Source organism: Diabrotica virgifera, chromosome 4 (genome assembly GCF_917563875.1).
Source record: "Diabrotica virgifera virgifera chromosome 4, PGI_DIABVI_V3a".
Lineage (NCBI taxonomy): Eukaryota > Metazoa > Arthropoda > Insecta > Coleoptera > Chrysomelidae > Diabrotica > Diabrotica virgifera.
Genome location: NC_065446.1, coordinates 179,046,455 through 179,066,641, shown reverse-complemented (window position 1 = coordinate 179,066,641; position 20,187 = coordinate 179,046,455). Strand labels below are relative to the sequence as shown.

The 20,187-nt window shown below is 32.1% G+C and overlaps 1 protein-coding gene across 1 annotated transcript; it reads right to left on the bottom strand.

The window, feature by feature from the left end:
- Positions 1-9,013: 9,013 nt before the first annotated feature.
- LOC126883267 (exoglucanase B-like) lies at positions 9,014-19,976 on the bottom strand. The gene is made up of 2 exons (XM_050648592.1): positions 19,725-19,976; positions 9,014-10,986 (listed from the first exon to the last, which is right to left on the bottom strand). Exon 2 carries the CDS (start codon positions 10,975-10,977, stop codon positions 9,052-9,054), a length of 1,926 nt encoding a protein of 641 aa, XP_050504549.1. The 5' UTR covers positions 10,978-10,986; positions 19,725-19,976; the 3' UTR covers positions 9,014-9,051.
- Positions 19,977-20,187: the final 211 nt, after the last annotated feature.

Sequence of the window (20,187 nt, the reverse complement as noted above, 5' to 3'; positions counted from 1 at the left end):
GGAATTTGATCTGGTCCAGGCGCTTTATTGTTTTTGGCTGGCTTTATTGCTTTTCTGACTTCAGATTTCAGTATACTGGGATTTCTGTCTAACTATTTGCCACAGGAATTATGTGGAGCATTTTCTCGAGAAACACCGTCAAAAAGGTCAGTGATGTATCTTTCCCATTCTTTGCAGTGTTGCTCATGATCACAAATTTTTCCGTCTGCGTTTTTAAGTACGTGAGCATTTTTCTGTTTTCTACATCCGGAGGTGCATTTAAGTTTTTTTGTGAAGGTTGAAACTGTCATGTTTTTTTGGGGTCTTCTATTTCTTTACATGAATTCTCGAGCCAGGATTCTTTAGCTTGTTTAATTTTTCTTCTTATGAGTTTGTTGATTTCAGGGTATTTGATATTTTTCTATTTTTGTATTTCCGTCGAACTTCCATCAGTTCTAGAATTTCTTGGTTCATCTTATTTTTTGCCAATATTGTAGGTGTTTTTAAAGATTCTCTTACGTCCTCTAAAATCGAGTTTTGAATATCGTACCAACATCCGTTAATAGTTCTGTTTTCGTTTGGTATATTTGATATTCTCTGCATTTTACTATTTATCTGCTGTGATATGTGTTCGCGCGTTTGGGGGTTTTTAAGGGGGTCGAGATATATCTTACTAGGCTTAGTTGGCTTTGTTAGTTTCTTTAATTTAATTTGTATTTTGGAGCAAAGTAAATTATGATTCGAGTTTCTATCAGCGCCGAGGTAAATTTTTACATCTTTAATATTGTTTCGAAATCGGTGGTTTATTAGGATGTAGTCTATTTGATTCCGTACGATTCTACCTTGTTGTCCATCTTGAGGGGATTTCCACGTGTAGAGACGCCTTCTGGAAGTTCAAACCAGGTATTTGTAATGACAGTCATTTTCTTGGCAGAATTCTGTTAGACGCTCACCTCTTTGATTTCTCTCTCTCTCAAGCCAAACTTTGTGGTGATGTTTTGTGTCATCTTCTGTCCAACTTTAGCGTTAATTCCGTTCTTAAATAAAAGTTGATATTTATTGCACCTCATAGCATGTCCAAGATATTGAAGTTTATAATTTTTATAATTATCACCGATTAGTCCTTTTTCCATTAGCCCGGAGTTCGTGGTATTCTAACGGTGCGCTTATACGAGCAATTTTTTGAGCTATAATTACTCGACAATATGAATGAATCAATCTGGAGTAATATTCTTCCTGGAGTAATATCAATTCTTCCATATATTCCATATTATTCAATGTTGCTGATACGAATTACCGAATATCCTGTGTAGCCCGATCAGGGAACACAAAATTTTACGGAAACCTCCAAAAAAATAAAGGAAGGATGAAAATTTGGGAATAGGTAGTTGATATTGTCTATTATTATACAGGGTGAGTCATGAGGAACTGTACATACTCCTACCTCGTATAGAGGCTCCTATGGGGAATAACAAATGACCATTAAAAAGTGTTTGCTCCCATTGTTTAATAATATACAGGGCGAGTTTCGCATTTTGACAGAAATTTGTATTCGTCATAATTTTTGAACGGTCAGATCGATGTGTCTTTTATTTTGGTCAATCGTTACACTATTATCACCCAATCAACTGATTTAGTCGAACTAGAAAAAAATCGGGTCCGGCTTTTAAAAATTAGTTTGTTTTGGTCTTAGATAAAATTTCACCCTGTATACGCTTTTTGAAAACTCTAATATGAATTTTACAAATTAGACAAATAGACAATTAAAATGGCATATTTATTTTTTCCCCACACGATTACTTAATTTTTTATAAAAAAATCAAATTTGACTATGAATTAAAAGTTTGGTAAAGTAAACCATAGATTTAAAAAAAAAATAACTTTTATTACAAAAATTATTTTTTTTAAACAAATATTTAATTTATGTTACCACCCAATCAACCGATTTATTTAAACTAGAAAAAAATCAGGTCCGGCTTTAAAAAATTAGTTCGTTTGGGTCTTAGAAAAAATTTCACCCTGTATACGCTTTTTGAAAACTCTAATATGAATTTTACAAATTAGACAAATAGGCAATTAAAATGGCTTATTTATTTTTTCCCCACATGATTACTTAATTTTTTATAAAAAAATCAAATTTACTATGAATAATTATTAAAAGTTTGGTAAAGTGAACCATAGATGTAAAAAACTTAACTTTTATTACAAAAACTAATTTTTTTTAACATATATTTAATTTATGTTACCACCCAATCAACTGATTTATTCAAACTAGAAAAAAATCAGGCCCGGATTTAAAAAATTAGTTCGTTTTGGTCTTAGAAAAAATTTCACCCTGTATACGCTTTTTGAAAACTCTAATATGAATTTTACAAATTAGACAAATAGGCAATTAAAATGGCTTATTTATTTTTTCCCCACATGATTACTTAATTTTTTATAAAAAAATCAAATTTACTATGAATAATTATTAAAAGTTTGGTAAAGTGAACCATAGATGTAAAAAACTTAACTTTTATTACAAAAACTAATTTTTTTTAACATATATTTAATTTATGTTACCACCTAATCAACTGATTTATTCAAACTAGAAAAAAATCAGGCCCGGATTTAAAAAATTAGTTCGTTTTGGTCTTAGAAAAAATTTCACCCTGTATACGCTTTTTGAAAACTCTAATATGAATTTTACAAATTATACAAATAGGCAATTAAAATGGCATATTTATTTTTTCCCCACACGATTACTTACTTTTTTATTAAAAAATCAAATTTGTCAAAATCGGAATTTTAACCTAAAAATGAAAAAAAAAAAAATGAAATCACGTTAACTCGCTACAACTCTGTTCCATTTTAATATTTTTTTCTGAAAATTTTACAGCACATATCTCTTACCATTGTGAAGACTATGAAAATTGTTGTAGACTTTCAGTATTCTTCTCGTAAAAGTTATGAATTTTTAAAAATAAAAGGTGCAGATTCGTGAATTGCAAAGTTAAATCGCAAAAATTAAGTGAAAAAATTTAAATCTATTTGATCACGTCTATGTTAAACTAGAGTCCAAAGAGAAGTGTATGGGGAGTTTTAGATCTAGACGTGTTATAGAAAAAAAAATGGTGAAACTTTTAATTTTAAGAAAAACGTTGTTTATTTTTTTTTATTTTTATGGTAAAATTGCGATTTTGACAAATTTGATTTTTTAATAAAAAATTAAGTAATCGTGTGGGGAAAAAATAAATGTGCCATTTTAATTGCCTATTTGTCTAATTTGTAAAATTCATATTAGAGTTTTCAAAAAGCGTATACAGGGTGAAATTTTTTCTAAGACCCAAACGAACTAATTTTTTAAAGCCTGACCTGATTATTTTCTAGTTTGAATAAATCAGTTGATTGAGTGGTAACATAAATTAAATATTTGTTAAAAAAAATTAATTTTTGTAATAAAAGTTAATTTTTTTAAATCTATGATTCACTTTACCAAACTTTTAATTCATAGTCAAATTTGATTTTTTTATAAAAAATTAAGTAATCGTGTGGGGAAAAAAATAAATATGCCATTTTAATTGCCTATTTGTCTAATTTGTAAAATTCATATTAGAGTTTTCAAAAAGCGTATACAGGGTGAAATTTTTTCTAAGAGCAAAACGAACTAATTTTTTAAAGCCGGACCTGATTTTTTTCTAGTTTGACTAAATCAGTTGATTAGGTGGTAATAGTGTAACGATTGACCAAAATAAGAGACACATCGATCTGACCGTTCAAAAATTATGACGAATACAAATTTCTGTCAAAATGCGAAACTCGCCCTGTATATTATTAAACAATGGGAGCAGACACTTTCTAATGGTCATTTGTTATTCCCCATAGGGGCCTCTATACGAGGTAGGAGTATGTACAGTTCCTCATGACTCACCCTGTATAAGAAAAAGTTTACAATTCTACATCCCCTCCATTTTACAAAAATTGAGAAATACGGGGTGAAAAATATTTTCTTGGGAGTGAAAAAATATACGTTCAAAATAGGCCCGGAATCGGATAAAATGACTAGTTCTAAGCAACTTTTACTCTATAGAGTTTTTTCACTAAGTCAATACTTTTCGAGTTATTTGCGAGTGAATATGTTCATTTTTAACAAAAAAAAAAACATTAAGTATTTTCTATGGGAAATAAGCCACAATTTTACTAAAAAATGAATTTATTAACGTTTCGAAGCCCAAATCGGGTTTCGTTGTCAAAATACAAAATAGTATTAAAATAAACAAAAATGTTGTTGCTATTTTTGTTTATTTTAATACTATTTTGTATTTTGACAACGAAACCCGATTTGGGCTTCGAAACGTTAATAAATTCATTTTTTAGTAAAATTGTGGCTTATTTCCCATAGAAAATGCTTAATTATAAAAATGCCACAAGGAAATAGCTTCAGAACAACATTAAAAAAAAACATGTTTTTGGACGGTTTTTCGCAGATAACTCAAAAAGTAAGTATTCTAGCGAAAAAATATTCTTAGTAAAAATATAGCTTATAAAAAAGTGAAAAAAATGGTGTACGCGTGAGGTCTACCAGTAGAAGCAGAGGTGTAGCTAATGAAATGTAGGTTCTTCGTCAAATTCCAAATCGAATATTTCAATGTGAAATAACCAAAATACAGAGCACTTTTCGGGGAAAATTCATTACAACTTTTTTAAAGTGTTTAAGAAAAGGTTTATTTTTGTTTTTTAAAAAACTTCTAACATTAAAAATAAGTGAGTTACGCTCAAAATATTGTTGGTCCCTTTTATTTTTTGGTACAAAAATGGCGAAAATCACCCCCTAATTAGCCTCCCAAATAAAATTAATCGTTACCGCTTCACAAGTTGCTTTACTTATGTATTGTTTATATTATCTCTAAGTTTCATTCTTTCAAAGTGCTCACTTTTGAAAAAAATTGTGTTGAACATACCTACAACATTTTTTTTAATTTTGAAAAAAAAATGGAATTGTTCATGGAATTAACTTAAAAATTATTAGTAATACCAAAACTTTAAAACAGTAATAAAATGTACGTTTTGCTTTTCTGAATATTTTTGCTTTTTTGTTTTGTTGTTAGACAAAAATTGGTTATGCTATGGCTGTTCAAAATTTGACTAAACTCGTGATTAGATACTGGTTCAAGCCATTTTAACTACAGCTTTTTCAAAAATAAGCACTTTTAACCGATGAAACTTACAGATCATATAAATAATACATAAGCACAGTAACTTGTGAAGTGGTAATGATAAAATTTATTTGTGATGCTAATTAGGGGGTGATTTTCGCGATTGTTTTACCAAAAAATAAAAGGGACCAACAATATTTTGAGCGTAACTCACTTACTTTAATGTTACAAGTTTTTTTAAAAAACAAAAATATACCCATTTTTAAACACTGGCTTAAAAGTTAAAATAAATTTTCCCCGAAAAGTGCTCCGTTTTTGCGTTATTTCACATTGAAATATTCGATTTGGAATTTGATGAAGAAGAACCTACTTTTCATTAGCTATAACTCTGCTTCTACTGGGTCTACAGACCTCAAGCATACACCATTTTTTTCAGTTTTTTATCAGATATATTTTTGCTAAGAATATTTTTTTTGGCTGAAATACTTACTTTTTGAGTTATATGTTTGTACAACAAATATTATCAAAAATGGTAAATAAATATTACATATTAACGTCAAATATGTCATATGTGTATTAACGTACAATTATGTTTAACGTCAAATTGTGGTCGCCAAAAATGTCAGGCGATTACGTTAGGTGTCGCGTCAGTCATATACGGAGCGAATAGAAATTCTGGTCAATTTGTTTTATATCCCATAATATGAACTTAATGTAGTCTGCATGCGTTACGGCAAGTTTTGTTGATACTGGAATTAGTTATCTTGTATTGGTCTTCTGTTTCGCAATTATTAATGGACTAACCTTATTCAAAAGGAAGTCAAAATCACTACTGGACATTCCAGTAAAGTTTTTGAATAAAATGGAACCGAATGGACGGAAGCAATGAAGTTTGTTTCCGTCTTGCTAAAAACTTTCGCACCCAGAATTATTTCTTTTTTGCGTTTGAGTCATGATAATAAAGAAACAAGCTGCCTCTGCTAGAAAAATATCCATGGCGAGCGCAGTTTTTCAACCGAATTGCTCGCTCTTGTATGAAAGTATGGTCTAGTTTCTTGTCGCTCAATATTGTAGTTGTTAAACATTTTGCCAAATCGATACTTCGTCGTTTAGGAGTGCATTGTTGGGTACGATTATAAATTTTTTACATTAAGATTTTATATCTTTTTAGTATTATCTACCATTTATGAATCGTAAGTCAAACGAGGCTGAAACTAAAATTCGAATTATTTATCCTCTGTGCTTTTTGAGATGGAAATATAAAGCAGAACAGAATGGTGAATTACTCAACAATGGAATCTATAATTGCATTCACGACTTGTCGTTCACCGTGATAATAATTTTAGTTCCTTGAAACTAGTTCCTTTTATACCCACAAAAGTGAATAAAAATGTAAAGTAAAAGTAAATAAGATTCAGATTTGATTACAGAAAAGAGCCTCTACTATGTTCATATAAGTATTTCGATTTCAACTTGTGACGATAATATAATTTTATCGTCTAGAGTCTAGAGTACGCCAATGAATTAAATAAAACGTGTTTTTGTACCGTCTCGGACGATATAAAAGTCGGATATTCTTGGAGCATTGATCGAAGAATAATAAACAACAACGAGGTATAAGAGGTGAGTTGTCCCGACCATTTTCCGCCGTCGTTTTGGTGTGCTGAACGAATCCGATGGTTTTTCCTTTTATCTATCCTTATACGGTCGGTGATCGTATTTCTCTACATGTCTTTTCCTCTGGCAAGCTGAGCGAGATTTCCTCTCCTTATGCGTCCATTTCATATTAATAAAAGTAAGTCCTAACTCATGCCATCGTCAATATCATTCATTCATGTACAAAATATCGTCCCATCTACCCGAACCGAAAGCTCGATGCGTAGATTACATATAAATATATTTTATTAACGAAATTAACGAGTAATTAAGGCTAATTATCTTATCTTTTGTATGTTTTGATTCTAAATAAAAATGTCTGAAAAAGTTAACCTTTTGACTTCGACTGATTTTGTTACCTGGAGCAAAAAACGCAACGACCACGTTACAAACTTAATCTCATCTGTGTAGAAGCACTGAACCGGAATCAAATCTTTTTATCTTTTCGGTGTAGAAGACTTCGTATCTTTCTTGTTAGTCTAGTCGCAACATAGGGGGTCCCGTGGACACTTTTAGTTCGCAGCGATTTGATGGTGGTATTATAGGTTTTTTGGGTCGCTGAATCCAATGGAAGTGGTCTGGAAGCCCAAATGTGGTGCGTTTAATTGTTATTAACAAATTATGGTAAAATTAGGTGTTTTCCAGGAATTATTAGACGCCCTGTAAATAAATTGATAGTGTTAAGGTTTCCTTTGGTGTATTTTAGTCGCTGAATCGAATGCGACTAGTCGCGATTACTCAAAATATGTTTTTATTTTGTTAATAACAAAATAATAGTTTATTCGCCGAAAAGCTCGAAATGCGCTATCTACAGCAAGTTTGTAGTCTTTTTATAGTATTTTTATACGCTAAATTGATTGGCGCTAGTCGTGATAGCTTAAACCACGTTCCGACTTTGTTATTAATAAATTATTGCAAAAATAACGGTTTATAGTACGTTTACTCATGGTTTTTGCTCTAAATAAAAAAAACCACTTGGATTGACATGAAATTTGGCCTACACGTAGCTAACATGTCAAACAAAACAAGTGATATTGTGCCAATGTCTGCTATTACCCTGGGGTCGAGTTTCATCCCTTTTCGAGGGTAAAAAAAGACACCTTTAAAATAAGTCCGGAAGTGCATAAACTGATTAATTCTAAGCAAATTTTGTTCTATACAGTTTTTTCACTAAGTCAATACTTTTCGAGTTATTTGGTTTTTTTTTGTTGAAAAATAAACATATTCACTGGCAAATAACTCGAAAAGTATTGACTTAGTGAAAAAACTGTATAGAACAAACGTCGCTTAGAATTAATCATTTTATCAAATTCCGGACTTATTTTAAAGGTTTCTTCTTTCACCCCCGAAACGGGGTGAAACTCACACCCAGGGTAAAAGCTCACATCGGCACAATATCACTTGTTTTGTTTGACATGTTAGCAACGTGCGTGCCAAATTTCATGTCATTCCAGGTGTTTTTTTTATTTAGAGCAAAAACCGTGAGTAAACATACTATAAACCGTTATTTATGCAATAATTTATTAATAACAAAGTCGGAACGTGGTTTAAGCTATCACGACTAGTGACAATTGATTTAGCGTATAAAAATACTATGAAAAAGACTATAGATAACGTATTTCGAGCTTTTCGGCGAATAAACAATTATTTTGTTATTAACAAAATAAGAATGTAAGAACACATTTTGAGTAATAGCGACTAGTCGGATTCGATTCAGCGACCGAAAATACACCAGAGAAGACCTTAACACTATCAATTTATTTACAGGGCTTCTAATAATTCCTGGAAAACACCTAATTTTACCATAATTTGTTAATAACAATTAAACGCACCACATTTGGGTTTCCAGACCACTTCCATTGGATTCAGCGACCCAAAAAACCTATAATACCACCATCAAATCGCGGCGACCTAAAAGTGTCCACGGGATATGTTGCGACTAGACTATGTATACGATCGGATTATTAACATCGGAAATCACTCTTGGTCCACGTAAGGATAATTATCGCTCAAATCTTATCTTTTTGGTCATTTCAACATTTGTTCCATTCGATCGTAATAAGTCGAAACTATATCTTACACACCAGATATAATCAATAATAAAAACGTTAGTCTGGCGAAAGTAGCGAAAAGGATCAATTTCTTTACGATCCTTACATCATTCTAATTATCAAGAAATTACAACATTCCAATTATTTTTTTTTAATAATTTAACACTAAGAAAAAAATTAGTAATAAATAAAAACGATGTAATAAAAATTTATTGTAAATCAAACACTATTTATTCATCAAACAAAAGGCCATAAACTCCAAAACCTAAAGCAACATCCGTTTGATCCCAGAATCGATGGTACGTAAACTTTGGTGCTGGACCGCCGTTCATATAACTTTCGATCTTGTTCCATTGTGGATCGTTTTTATAAAACGATCTCATACTAATAAAGGTTGAATCGGAATCAATAACGTCACCATTAGGATATACTCCATGAAAATCTTTTGGAACATAAACAGATTGGTTGAAGTGAATCTCAGGTTGTTCTTCAACTGCTATTCCTAGTGGCGTACGGTGTAGATTCCATAAACTGTCAAGTATTTTTTTAGCGAGATTCTTTGCTTCAGCGTGATTAGCCCTAGCGGCATAATAGGATAATGTTCTGGCCGTAGCTGCCGCAGGTCCTACCCCGTTTCCATAGTAAACTACCTTACAATGAACATTAGGAGGTACTCCAACCCAGTCCAAGGTACTGGGTATCCTATAATCGTCCCCTTCAAAGTAAGTGTTTGCGATGATCCAAGATACCCATTTATCCAAATTTTTTTTAGCTTTATCATCTCCAGTTATATAATAATATTGTGCCAAACGATCAGTAGACCAAGGCTGCATTCCAAACCATTGATTTGATGGGGGATCGTAGGCAACAGGTTCCCAATTATAAAACATTCCATGGAAAGTATTGTCCATTAGTTCTTCTGGAGGTTGCTCGTATCTACCATTCCAGCTATTGGAAACACCACCTGCAAATGCGCCTTCTACAGATTGTAAGTAATCGTATAATTCTAATTGTCGATCTAAGGATATTTGCCAATCTTTAACTGCAGTTGCACCTTTAGGAGTCATATTAGGTTCGTTAATTAAGGCATATGCTGCCATAGGATTTTGGTAACCAAAATGAGCGACACCGTCTCCAATTCTCCAAGAATATCCATATTCTGAAGATATTGATCCTCCCCATCCAAAATACCATCCTAACAAGTAATGAGCACTATCCTTGCCAGTACCTCCTGGACATTTATAAGGATCTATACAATTACCAATTCTCTTAAAATTTTGATCGAAAAAGCAGTACCTTAAATAATCACCCAATTTACCAGCCTTTTGTAATGTATCCGTTATTTCTGATAAGTGGCCACTTTTAGTTGCCCATCTTGAAGCCCAAAATGCCGCAGCAATGGCCCTAGCATCTGCATCTGGAGCAACAGAATATTTCCAATTAGGAGCATGATCTCCAGTAGAAAATAATGGGCCAAATCCTTCTGGACCACCATATTTATGAGAATCACAAGTTGGTTGGGGAATGGTTTTCCAGGCATTTTCTCTAGGACCTCTTTGATATGTATTGATAAAAGATGGCCCAGGCTCGTTGGGACCAAGTTCACAATTACCAGGACTATTACCGAAGCCATAAACGTTATCGACATCTGTCAACCAGTGCATCGCGTAAATATCACTAGTTCCGTAAGTATCTACTAATTCTTGATACAAGGGGTCGATTCCAACTGGAGCTGGAGGATCAACTGGTCCTACAGGATAGTCTTCTGGATATTCCTGTTCTGGACCATAACCAGCAGGATGGGATGGATTGTACAGATTAGTGTTAGGTTGACTTTCATGTACAGGAATAATATATTTCTCCATTATTTCCCACGCTTCGTTAAATCTTGAAAAGTTATTGGTAATACCACCATACATAGCTTCTAACCAAATATAGTAACTGTGTGCTTCGGATGTTGTCTCATGACCATAATCAGACGATTCTACAACTAGAGTTTCAACAGCATGGTATGGTATTCCTTTTGAAGAAAAGTATCCATTATTGGGATCGTGCATTTTATTGTACTGTTCCAGGAATCTTTGTTTGTAAACACTCTCGCAACTTGCATGATTCATAATAATCACCGGAAGGACAAGTAAATGCAACGGCGTCATGTTTTTTACCTAAAAACAATAAAATTATCTGTCATTAGAAACATGTAATGTAATAATTAGTATACAGTTAGGAGCGCACTAATAACCTGCAAAATAACGTAAAAGATGGAAAACATAATACATTGTGAAGTAAAAAGAGATGAAATAGTCCAGGAAATGAAGCTTAAAATAGGACAAAACCTCGCAATTTTTACAGTTTAGACTGATTTTTTCACCATTTTCTTCGTCATCTTCTATTATTGGATTACTATTACTGCCTTGATCACAACAACCAGAACAAGTTGGGTTACAAAATAACACCAGTTCCTTTATCTACATGAGGCATTGTAACCTTTCTAGCAGTGACAAAATATCATTTTTAAAAGTTCTTTAGGAGCAGACGACTTTTTCAGTTTTAATGGATGCAACGATCCATCTTTTGAAAACCACCCCCAGTCAGTTGGCTGAATATTGTAGTTTCCAAGCCACTTGTGGACTAAAGGTAAGTCCTTTTTGAGTGCTCATCTTAAGCATATACATCTACGTATTCGTATGTGTTCTATGGTTACATGATTCGAATATAAGTCAATGTATGCGTGTATATGTTTCTAACGTACATAATACAAAAACACCGCTAACTTACATTATTATGCCCCCAATTTTATTACTCCATTTAAAAAAATATATTGGTTTTTTTAGCCGTAACTTTTTTATTTTTTTACCTTCGAAATTCCTGTAGACAAGCATTTTGTAGGATTTTCAAGAGCTATCCGGTTATTAATATTAAATCTTTTTAAAACCCTCGGTTTCAAAACGTGGTGAGTATGAAAGTGTTGGTGAAGGTAGTCTTTGCATTTGCATGTTATTACAAGTTTTAATTGTTAATGCTTATCTCACTCAATTTTGGCTGTACAAAAAATTTTCTCAAAACAAATTCGTGGGAGTTAAAAAAGCTGCAATTTTACATATAAAGGACATCGCACACATCTTATGGAAAATATAATGTCACTCAAATTCAATAAAATTTATACGAATAGATTCGTTTTAAATTAACGGTCAAATCTTATCATTGCGCCAACTCCATATTTTCAATAATAAGAGCAGAAATTGATATAAATAAATCTGAAATCAAATGGATACGTACATAAGTTAGAGAGAGAAAAAATATTTTATAATACCCAAATTGTCGGTACTCCATAAATCAGCGGATTAGTTTCACTAATCCGCTTAGGCCCAGCGGGGTTTAAGCTCTTTTGAATAGCACCCAGAGCAATAGTGATTGTAACTGACAGTTTTACTGACTCCAAAAATGAGATTTCGATAAACTTTAATTGCAATTTGCGCCGTAATTAATCATAATTAAGAGTTGGCGCAATGATAAGATTTGACCGTTAATTTAAAACGAATCTATTCGTATAAATTTTATTGAATTTGAGTGACATTATATTTTCCATAAGATGTGTGCGATGTCCTTTCGTTTTTTTCGTATCTTTGATATTAATCTTTCTATTTTGAAGAAAAAGGGATTTTTTACCAAACTACAACAAGTCGTTATTTACTTTTAACTCCATTTTTTGTAAGAACTAATCAGTCTAATGGCCGGTTTCACCAACGACAAATAGTAGTTTATTCTATGAATACAGTTATTCGACCAATAAACTGACATTTTTCCATTTTACTAACGTCAAGTAAGACTTATTTTATTTATTAATCAAATAAATATTTACTCTTCGCATAAATTGGCAAGTTAATCTCGCTGTAAATATCTATAGAAAGTTAATTCGTCAGATTAACTTTAAATTATCAAAGTTATATTGCAACACAATAAAAATATAAACGTCTAATAAATTTTATTCGAAGAATAACTATTCATTGATTTATTTGTTGTTGGTGAAACCGGACCTAAGCCGGTCAAACGTCTAAAATCTATTAATAATACATACCTAAATAAAGAAAACTGAACAACACCAACGACTCATTTTAACTAGGGTGGTAATTAGGGGATTGTTGCCGCTCACTTTCTCGCTGAAAAAAATAGTAACTGACTTTCTTGTCATCATATGTCACTAAATTTTTGAGCTACAGACTTTATTTTACTTTTAAGTAGACCTTTTTAAATACCTTAAATCAGTTTCTATAAGTTATCTTCGAAAAATGCACACTTTTCGCGTCTTTTCACTTTGAAACTCCAAAATTTAGCATTTGACGAAGAACTAACCTATAATAAAGTATAGCTCGGTTACTATTAGTCTTAAAGAAAATTTATTAAAACCATTTTGTTTATTTTTCCAAAAGGTACATTTTTATTAATTAGAGTTGTTTTGATAAAACGAATAATATTTGAGATATTAGCAGAAAACATTAAAAACATTGATTTTTCGATATAAAACCTAACACTTTCGATAGCGAATAAATCGAAAACTATTAATATTATCAAACAAATTTAAAGAATATTTTGTGCTTAGAATTATTCGTTTTTCAAATTCTTATGGTCAAAATATAACAAAAAATTTCCACCTCCAGTGGCATGGCAACTAACCCCACGGTAAAAGCGCTTTTGGGCATCATATAGATTTTGATCCTTGGATTATCCACTAATAGTTATTCCTAAATTTTCAAGCAAATCGATCTATTCTGTAAAGATTGCAAGGTGAAAACCTTCGGTGTGATGACATTGGCAGCAATAAATTACGACAAAAGTTTTGACAGTTTTGTGGTTTGAAAGAAGTTAGAATTTTTAAATTTCAAAGTTCTAAAAATTGTATAATAGAAATGAATTCCAGTGACGAAGAGTTACAGTTTTTTTATTTGTTTATCGTAGATAAAATATTGTATGAAACTGTGCGTGAAGTACCTTTTGCGAACTTACGCGATGTATAGCACTCGCTCCGTTGTCGCTCGTGCTCTAAACATCGCGTGCGTTCGCAAAAAGCATACTTCACGAACTGTTTCATAAATAACTATTTTACCAAACTTTCAACGATAAAAAATAAAAAAGTTACGGTTAAAAAATCAATATATTTTTTTGAAAAAAAAAAAGGGGGAAATCCAATTGGAAGCATAATAATGTAAGTTAGCGGTGTTTTTAGTACTTGACCTTATTCATTCTTCTTTATTTATGTATTGTTAATAGATTCTAGAAGTTTGACTGGAATATAATGATTAGTTTAAAAAAAACTGGAGTTTAAAGCGAATAACAAGTTTTTGTATTTTGGTAAAAATCCCATTCTCTTCAGAATGGAAAGATTAGCATCAGAGATACGAAAAAATGTTTAAAGATGAAATTGTAGATTATTTAATGATTATTTAATGATTATTTAATGAACCAAGAACTTGGTTTAAAAAAATTTTTTCAACGGCAAAAATTGAGTGAATTGTAAATGAGTATACCATTGAAACATGATTTCTTAGATATGAAACTAACACTTTCGATAGCGAATAAATCGAAAACTATTAATTTTATCAAAAAAATATATAGGACGTTTTTTGCTTATAATGAATGTTTTTATCAACTTTTGCGGTCAAAATATAATAAAAAATTTCCACCCCCTAGATGGGGTGTCAACCACCCCCATGGTAAAAGCGCCTTTCGGCATGATATAGATTTTGATACTGGGACTATCCACTACTTATTCTCAAATTTTCAAACAAATCGATCCATTCTGTAAAAATTGCGAGGTGAAAGCTTCGGTTCCTGGACTATTTACTATTTTGAAAAACTGAATTCATAACTTCAAATGTTAATTTGTGAATTTTTTATTTAAGTCTTCTTCTAACGTGCCCTATTAAGTCCCCTTGACGTTGGCGATTAACATGGCGAAACTGTCTCTGTCTCGAGCTATTCTAAATAGGTGTTCTGCTTTCTTTATTCCTGTCCACTCCCGGATATTCTTCAACCAAGAGGCCTGCTTTGCTTTATACCAATTCCTCTGCGTCCTTCGATTTTACTCATCATAATAAGTTGAAGAATATTATACCGGTCTCCCGTTACTGCGTGTCCAAAATAGGCCATCTTTCTATATTTGATGTTATCAAGCAGCTCGCGGGCAGCATTTGCTCTCTTAAGGACTGCCACATTTGTCAGCATAGCCGTCCATGGTATTTTCAGTATACGTCTGCGCAGCCACATTTCAAAGGCATCCAAACGATTAATGGTGGATATTTGTAATGTCCGTGCTTCGACACCATACAAGAGGACTGACCAAATGTAACATTTAATCATGCGCTTTCGAAGTTGAAGTTGCAAGTTATCATTACAGAAGAATGACCTCATTTTTAAAAATGTCGTGCGGGCTATCTCGATTCTACGTTTTATCTCTTTATCTGGATCTAGTTGTTCAGTAATATGGCAACCAAGATATTTAAAACTGGGTACTCTTTGAATTATATGACCATCAACATATAACCGTGAATCCTGATGGGCCAAACGGCTAAATACCATGTATTTTGTTTTTGAACAGTTTATGTTTAGGGCAAACTCTCTTCCCACTGTGTCAATGGCAATTAAAAGGTGTTGTAATCCATTCATATCATCACTTAAAATAACTGTATCGTCTGTATATCTGATTGTATTTAACAGAATCCAATTAACTTTCACACCCCATTCCAAATTATGCAGCGCTTCCTTAAATATTATATCTGAATATAAATTGAATAACAGTGGGGAGAGTATACAACCCTGTCTGACACCTCTTTTTGTATTTTGCATATTTATGTTGATTTTCCATTTATGCAAGCTGTCGCTGTTTGACGAGCTGTTTGGATTTTAATCCAGTAATTTGTTTAAACAATTTAAAATAAATATTTATTTTGCAAAATTTTACTTCTTTCTTTTTAGTAGAAAATGTTATGAGATAATAGGTAACTTAACCCTCTCATGCATAATTTTAAGGAAAAATGTTTCTTTTTCTTAGAAAAATTATTTTATTGCGAAATATTAAAAATTAACATTAGAAAATAGTATAGTAAGTGTAAAAACATGGAATTTTTTTCTTAAAACCTAAAAAATAATCCGTCTACTCTAGTGGTCACTATGCACTTGCGGAATCGCGGAAGCGTCAGTTACTGGTATGAAAATATTCAATGCACGATGGGCACAGCGCCAGCGGCTCGTTGCACCTTTTGCAGATGTATAACTCATATTTTGTAAAACGAAAATTTAATTTATTGTTTCGGCCAGCATATAAATTGGTCTGAAAGACGATATTATCCATTATGTCAGCGGTGAACAGTGATAAAAAATAATCGATGGGATTGTCTTCTTGAACATTAATATTTTCTGTTCCTCTAAACTGTGGCAAAGTTGCTGGCCCATACATGCTGTTATTATTGCTCCATTTCCAGTCTTTTTTCTCAGCCCTTTTTGTTTTTTCTCTTGATTTTTATGTTTTGATGAAAATACCAAAATACGCTGAGCTAATGGAATGTCCTCTTCACACATATCATCGTCGTTGTTTTCTGGCTGTATTTCTTCCAAGTCACTTTCAACAATTTGGTCTTCAGCCGTTAAATGTTCAAGCGAATACGTCTCTTCGTCATTGTAATCAGATTCCAAATCTGAATCTTCTAGTAGATCATAAATAATGCCATCATTGTCAATACCTATAAAATTCATCATTTACTGGTAAACATAAAGATGTTTCATCCCTATTGTCGTCTTCATCGGCAAAAAGTACTTTCTGAAATAGAATAAAATTTCCCGTTGAACAAGTAATATTATGTCAATAAATAAAATTTATTTATATCCACTAAAATAATATAGGTAAGTACATAAAAAATGCCCTCGAAAATCCCTAAATAAATAATAAATCTTTGACAAGAAAATACCAAAAAATATGTGAACAAGAAACCTACTACTCCCCTGAAAATTATACTCATAAAACATACCACAAGAGTGGAATTCTAAGTCACATATTTATTACATAATGTCCACTCTAGTGGACATGACTTCAAGGTGATATTTTCAGTGAGTTTTCAATTATTTTGAAATTATAACAAAGGCTAATTGTGTAAAATACATAATTCTATAAGAAAAATATTTGCTTACCTTTTTTTTGCTTTTCCATAGAAACTACGGGCAATTATTTCAGGCAATTCACAGGTGACCATCGCGGTCGGGTGATTTATAGATACTAACATAAACAAACTTTGACTTTCAAAATAAATATTGTAGATGGTGGTAAGTAGTTACTTGATTAGAGTCCACTGAAAGGGATTTCATGCATTTTGAACAAGTATCATAGAATTAAAATATATTTTTTGGAGTTAAAAAAATCTGTCCACTGGAGCGGACTCAATGCATGAGAGGGTTAAGTATTTATGTATTATAGTTATAAATAATATCGTTTTACAAAACGTGTCTGGGGTCTGCAAGTACGTGCAGTAGTGTCTGTTTACTCGGGAGACTTCTTTCTTAAAGTGCCGTGCATTTCTGCGTAGGAGTCTACCGTACGTCGTCTTGTTTCGATGAGATGTTATATATTCTGGATTAAATAATTCTGTTTTATGCAGCATTGTGAAGCATTTCATAGCTATGGATTCCTGCCCATTGGCGAATATTACACAGCCATGATATCTTTTTACGTCCCAGACCGCTCTTACCCTCTATCTTCCCTTCGAGTATCAGTTGCTGAAAAGTATATCGTTCTTCTCGTAATACCCATATGCCCCAAGCATGCAGTTTTCTTACTTTTAATATAATTAAAAAGCTCCCTATCCTGTAACTCCGCTCTTCTTAGTACATCCTTATTTCTGACTTGGGAGACCGAGACCCTGGAAACTCTTCAGATGGCGTCAGAGAGGACGTCGAAAGCTCGACCCAGAGAATATCGACGCGATTTAACCCGGAATACTATTTAGACAAGGCGAAAACGGCGGGTTCGAAGGGAAAAATATTCCCATGAGATTTTTTTGCATAATCACATTCGTGAAGCATCCCAGAATAAGGTTCAAGTAGTCGCCTACGTGAAAAGTGGGCCAATTTTTTTTAACAATTTTTTTTTAATCAAATTGCAAGAATCAATATTTTTGACCCGAACAATTTTTTCTTTATTTTTTTGTACCATTCTGGACAAAAAAGGTCTCTTATAATTTTTCTCTAAAGTTGACCGTTTTCGACTTATAAGCAATTTAAAATTGAAAAAAACGAAAAATGGCGATTTTCAAGTCTTAATTACTCGGTTAAGTTACTATTATGAAAGTCAATATATGACTAAATCGCCCCCCTACAAGATCCTGAAGAAATTTTTGTCATTATTTTATTACTAAGCTGTTATTTTTAAGTAATAATAATAAGCCCCATGCACGTGTGCGGCAACTGTAAATGCTGAGTGCGAGAGAGAAGCCATTCCAGCAGTCCAATTGTGCATCTTACTCGCACTCACATTTACAGCCGAGTCAATTAGGGATTCCAATGAACTGTCAGTGGTGGCCGGTGGATGGCTAAACTGACATGGCCATAGACATAGATAAGGGGGGTGGTCATCGCGTATCTAATGTTTACATTAAATATTGACAAATTTGTAAAGAATATCCTGTTTGGTTTTGTTTTTTGTTAATTGTGTAGCGAAATCTGTGAAATTGTGATAGCAAATTAAATATGAAGTGGTTTAATAATTGGATACGCCTATGGATGACAGTTTTGCCATCCAGCAGCCATATTATATCACGTGATTTGGAATGCCTAATACGATCTAACCGCTCATTTTTATTAATTAAAAATAACAGCTTAGTAGTAAATTAATGACACAGATTTCTTCAGGATCATGTAGCGGCGAGTTTAAACTTCGATTTAGTCACTTTCTGACTTTCATAATAATAATTTTTAACCGAGTTATTAAGTCTTAAAAATGGTCATTTTCGCGTTTTTCAAATTTTAAATTGCTTATAACTCGAAAAAAATCAACTTTAGAGAAAAATTATAAGAGACCTTTTTTGTCCGGAATGGTCCAAAAAAGCTAAAAAAAATCAGTCCGTGCCAAAAATATTGATTTTTGCAATTTGATTAAAAAAAATTTGTTAAAAAAAATTGGCCCACTTTTCACGTGGGCGACTTCTTGAACCTTATTCTGGGATGTCTCACGAATGTGATTATGCAAAAATATCTCATGGGAATATTTTTCCCAACGAACCCGCCGTTTCCGCCTTGTCTAATTAGGTTTAATTTTATTATGAATTCTTGTAATGGTATTGATTTTAGCCTTAAGTTAAGTTGCATTGTAATAACCGTGGAAACCTTTCCGGGCATAATATATATTTTTTCCTTCTGCTTGTGAATTCGTATTCTACTCGGATGGCTGATGAGGTAGGAATACCGAGACATGTAACATCCTATTGAATACCAATTCGTATGCATATGTGTCTACTTAAGTTGGACACATAAATATGGGAAACTTTTTTATTCTTATTTATTTTGTTATTAATTTTACGACAAAAGTTCTTCTTCATAAAAAGTTCTGCATGATGTAAAACCTAAGATTCAACCAACAGATATCAAATTTTATCAATTTTATACGAGATATGTCAAAAAATATACATTTCGTCCAAGAATAAAGTGCCTACCTTTATTTTTTACAATACATATTGAAAATTGTTATAAATACTAAGTTGTTTAGAATTAAAAAATATGTTTCAATATGCAATTTCATACTTCTAATTGACATATTGTGAACTATAAAATTACTTTACTCTTAAGCGAAATTTACCTTTAAGGACATTACATATACATAATATACATGTACTTATATAATATATAATTAGTGAACACTTACTTATTTAACTATAGGTACGTATGGGTAGGTATATTTTTAAAACAACGCTCTTAACTAGAAAGTAAAACTAAAAATGATCTTAACCGATATTAAACTTAAAGTAATTTCAAGAGTGAACTGATAACACTATTTAAAGAATTAAAGGAATTTTAATAAAAAAAAAGTTTTATTTTATCAATAAGCATGGAACTCCAAACGAAAACTTTAAACAGGCAAATGGCACGAGCTCTATTAATTGAAATTTTAGTGATAACGAAAACCTCTTAGTAACAAGTGTGTATTTATAAATTAAAAATTATCATCATTGGGTATATACCTATATAAGATAAAGATCATGATAACAGAGGACCTAACAACAAAGTCATCTAACAGAAATCAATAATATTGTTGTCACCTATTTGTGAACATCATTATTTACTCCACAAGCTTTTTTGGGTCCTACTATACTCAAGAATTCTTCTTA

What these genes read in the sequence shown, in the direction of transcription:
- LOC126883267 (XM_050648592.1), bottom strand. Translation starts at nt 10,977, where the DNA reads ATGACGCCGTTGCATTTACTTGTCCTTCCGGTGATTATTATGAATCAT.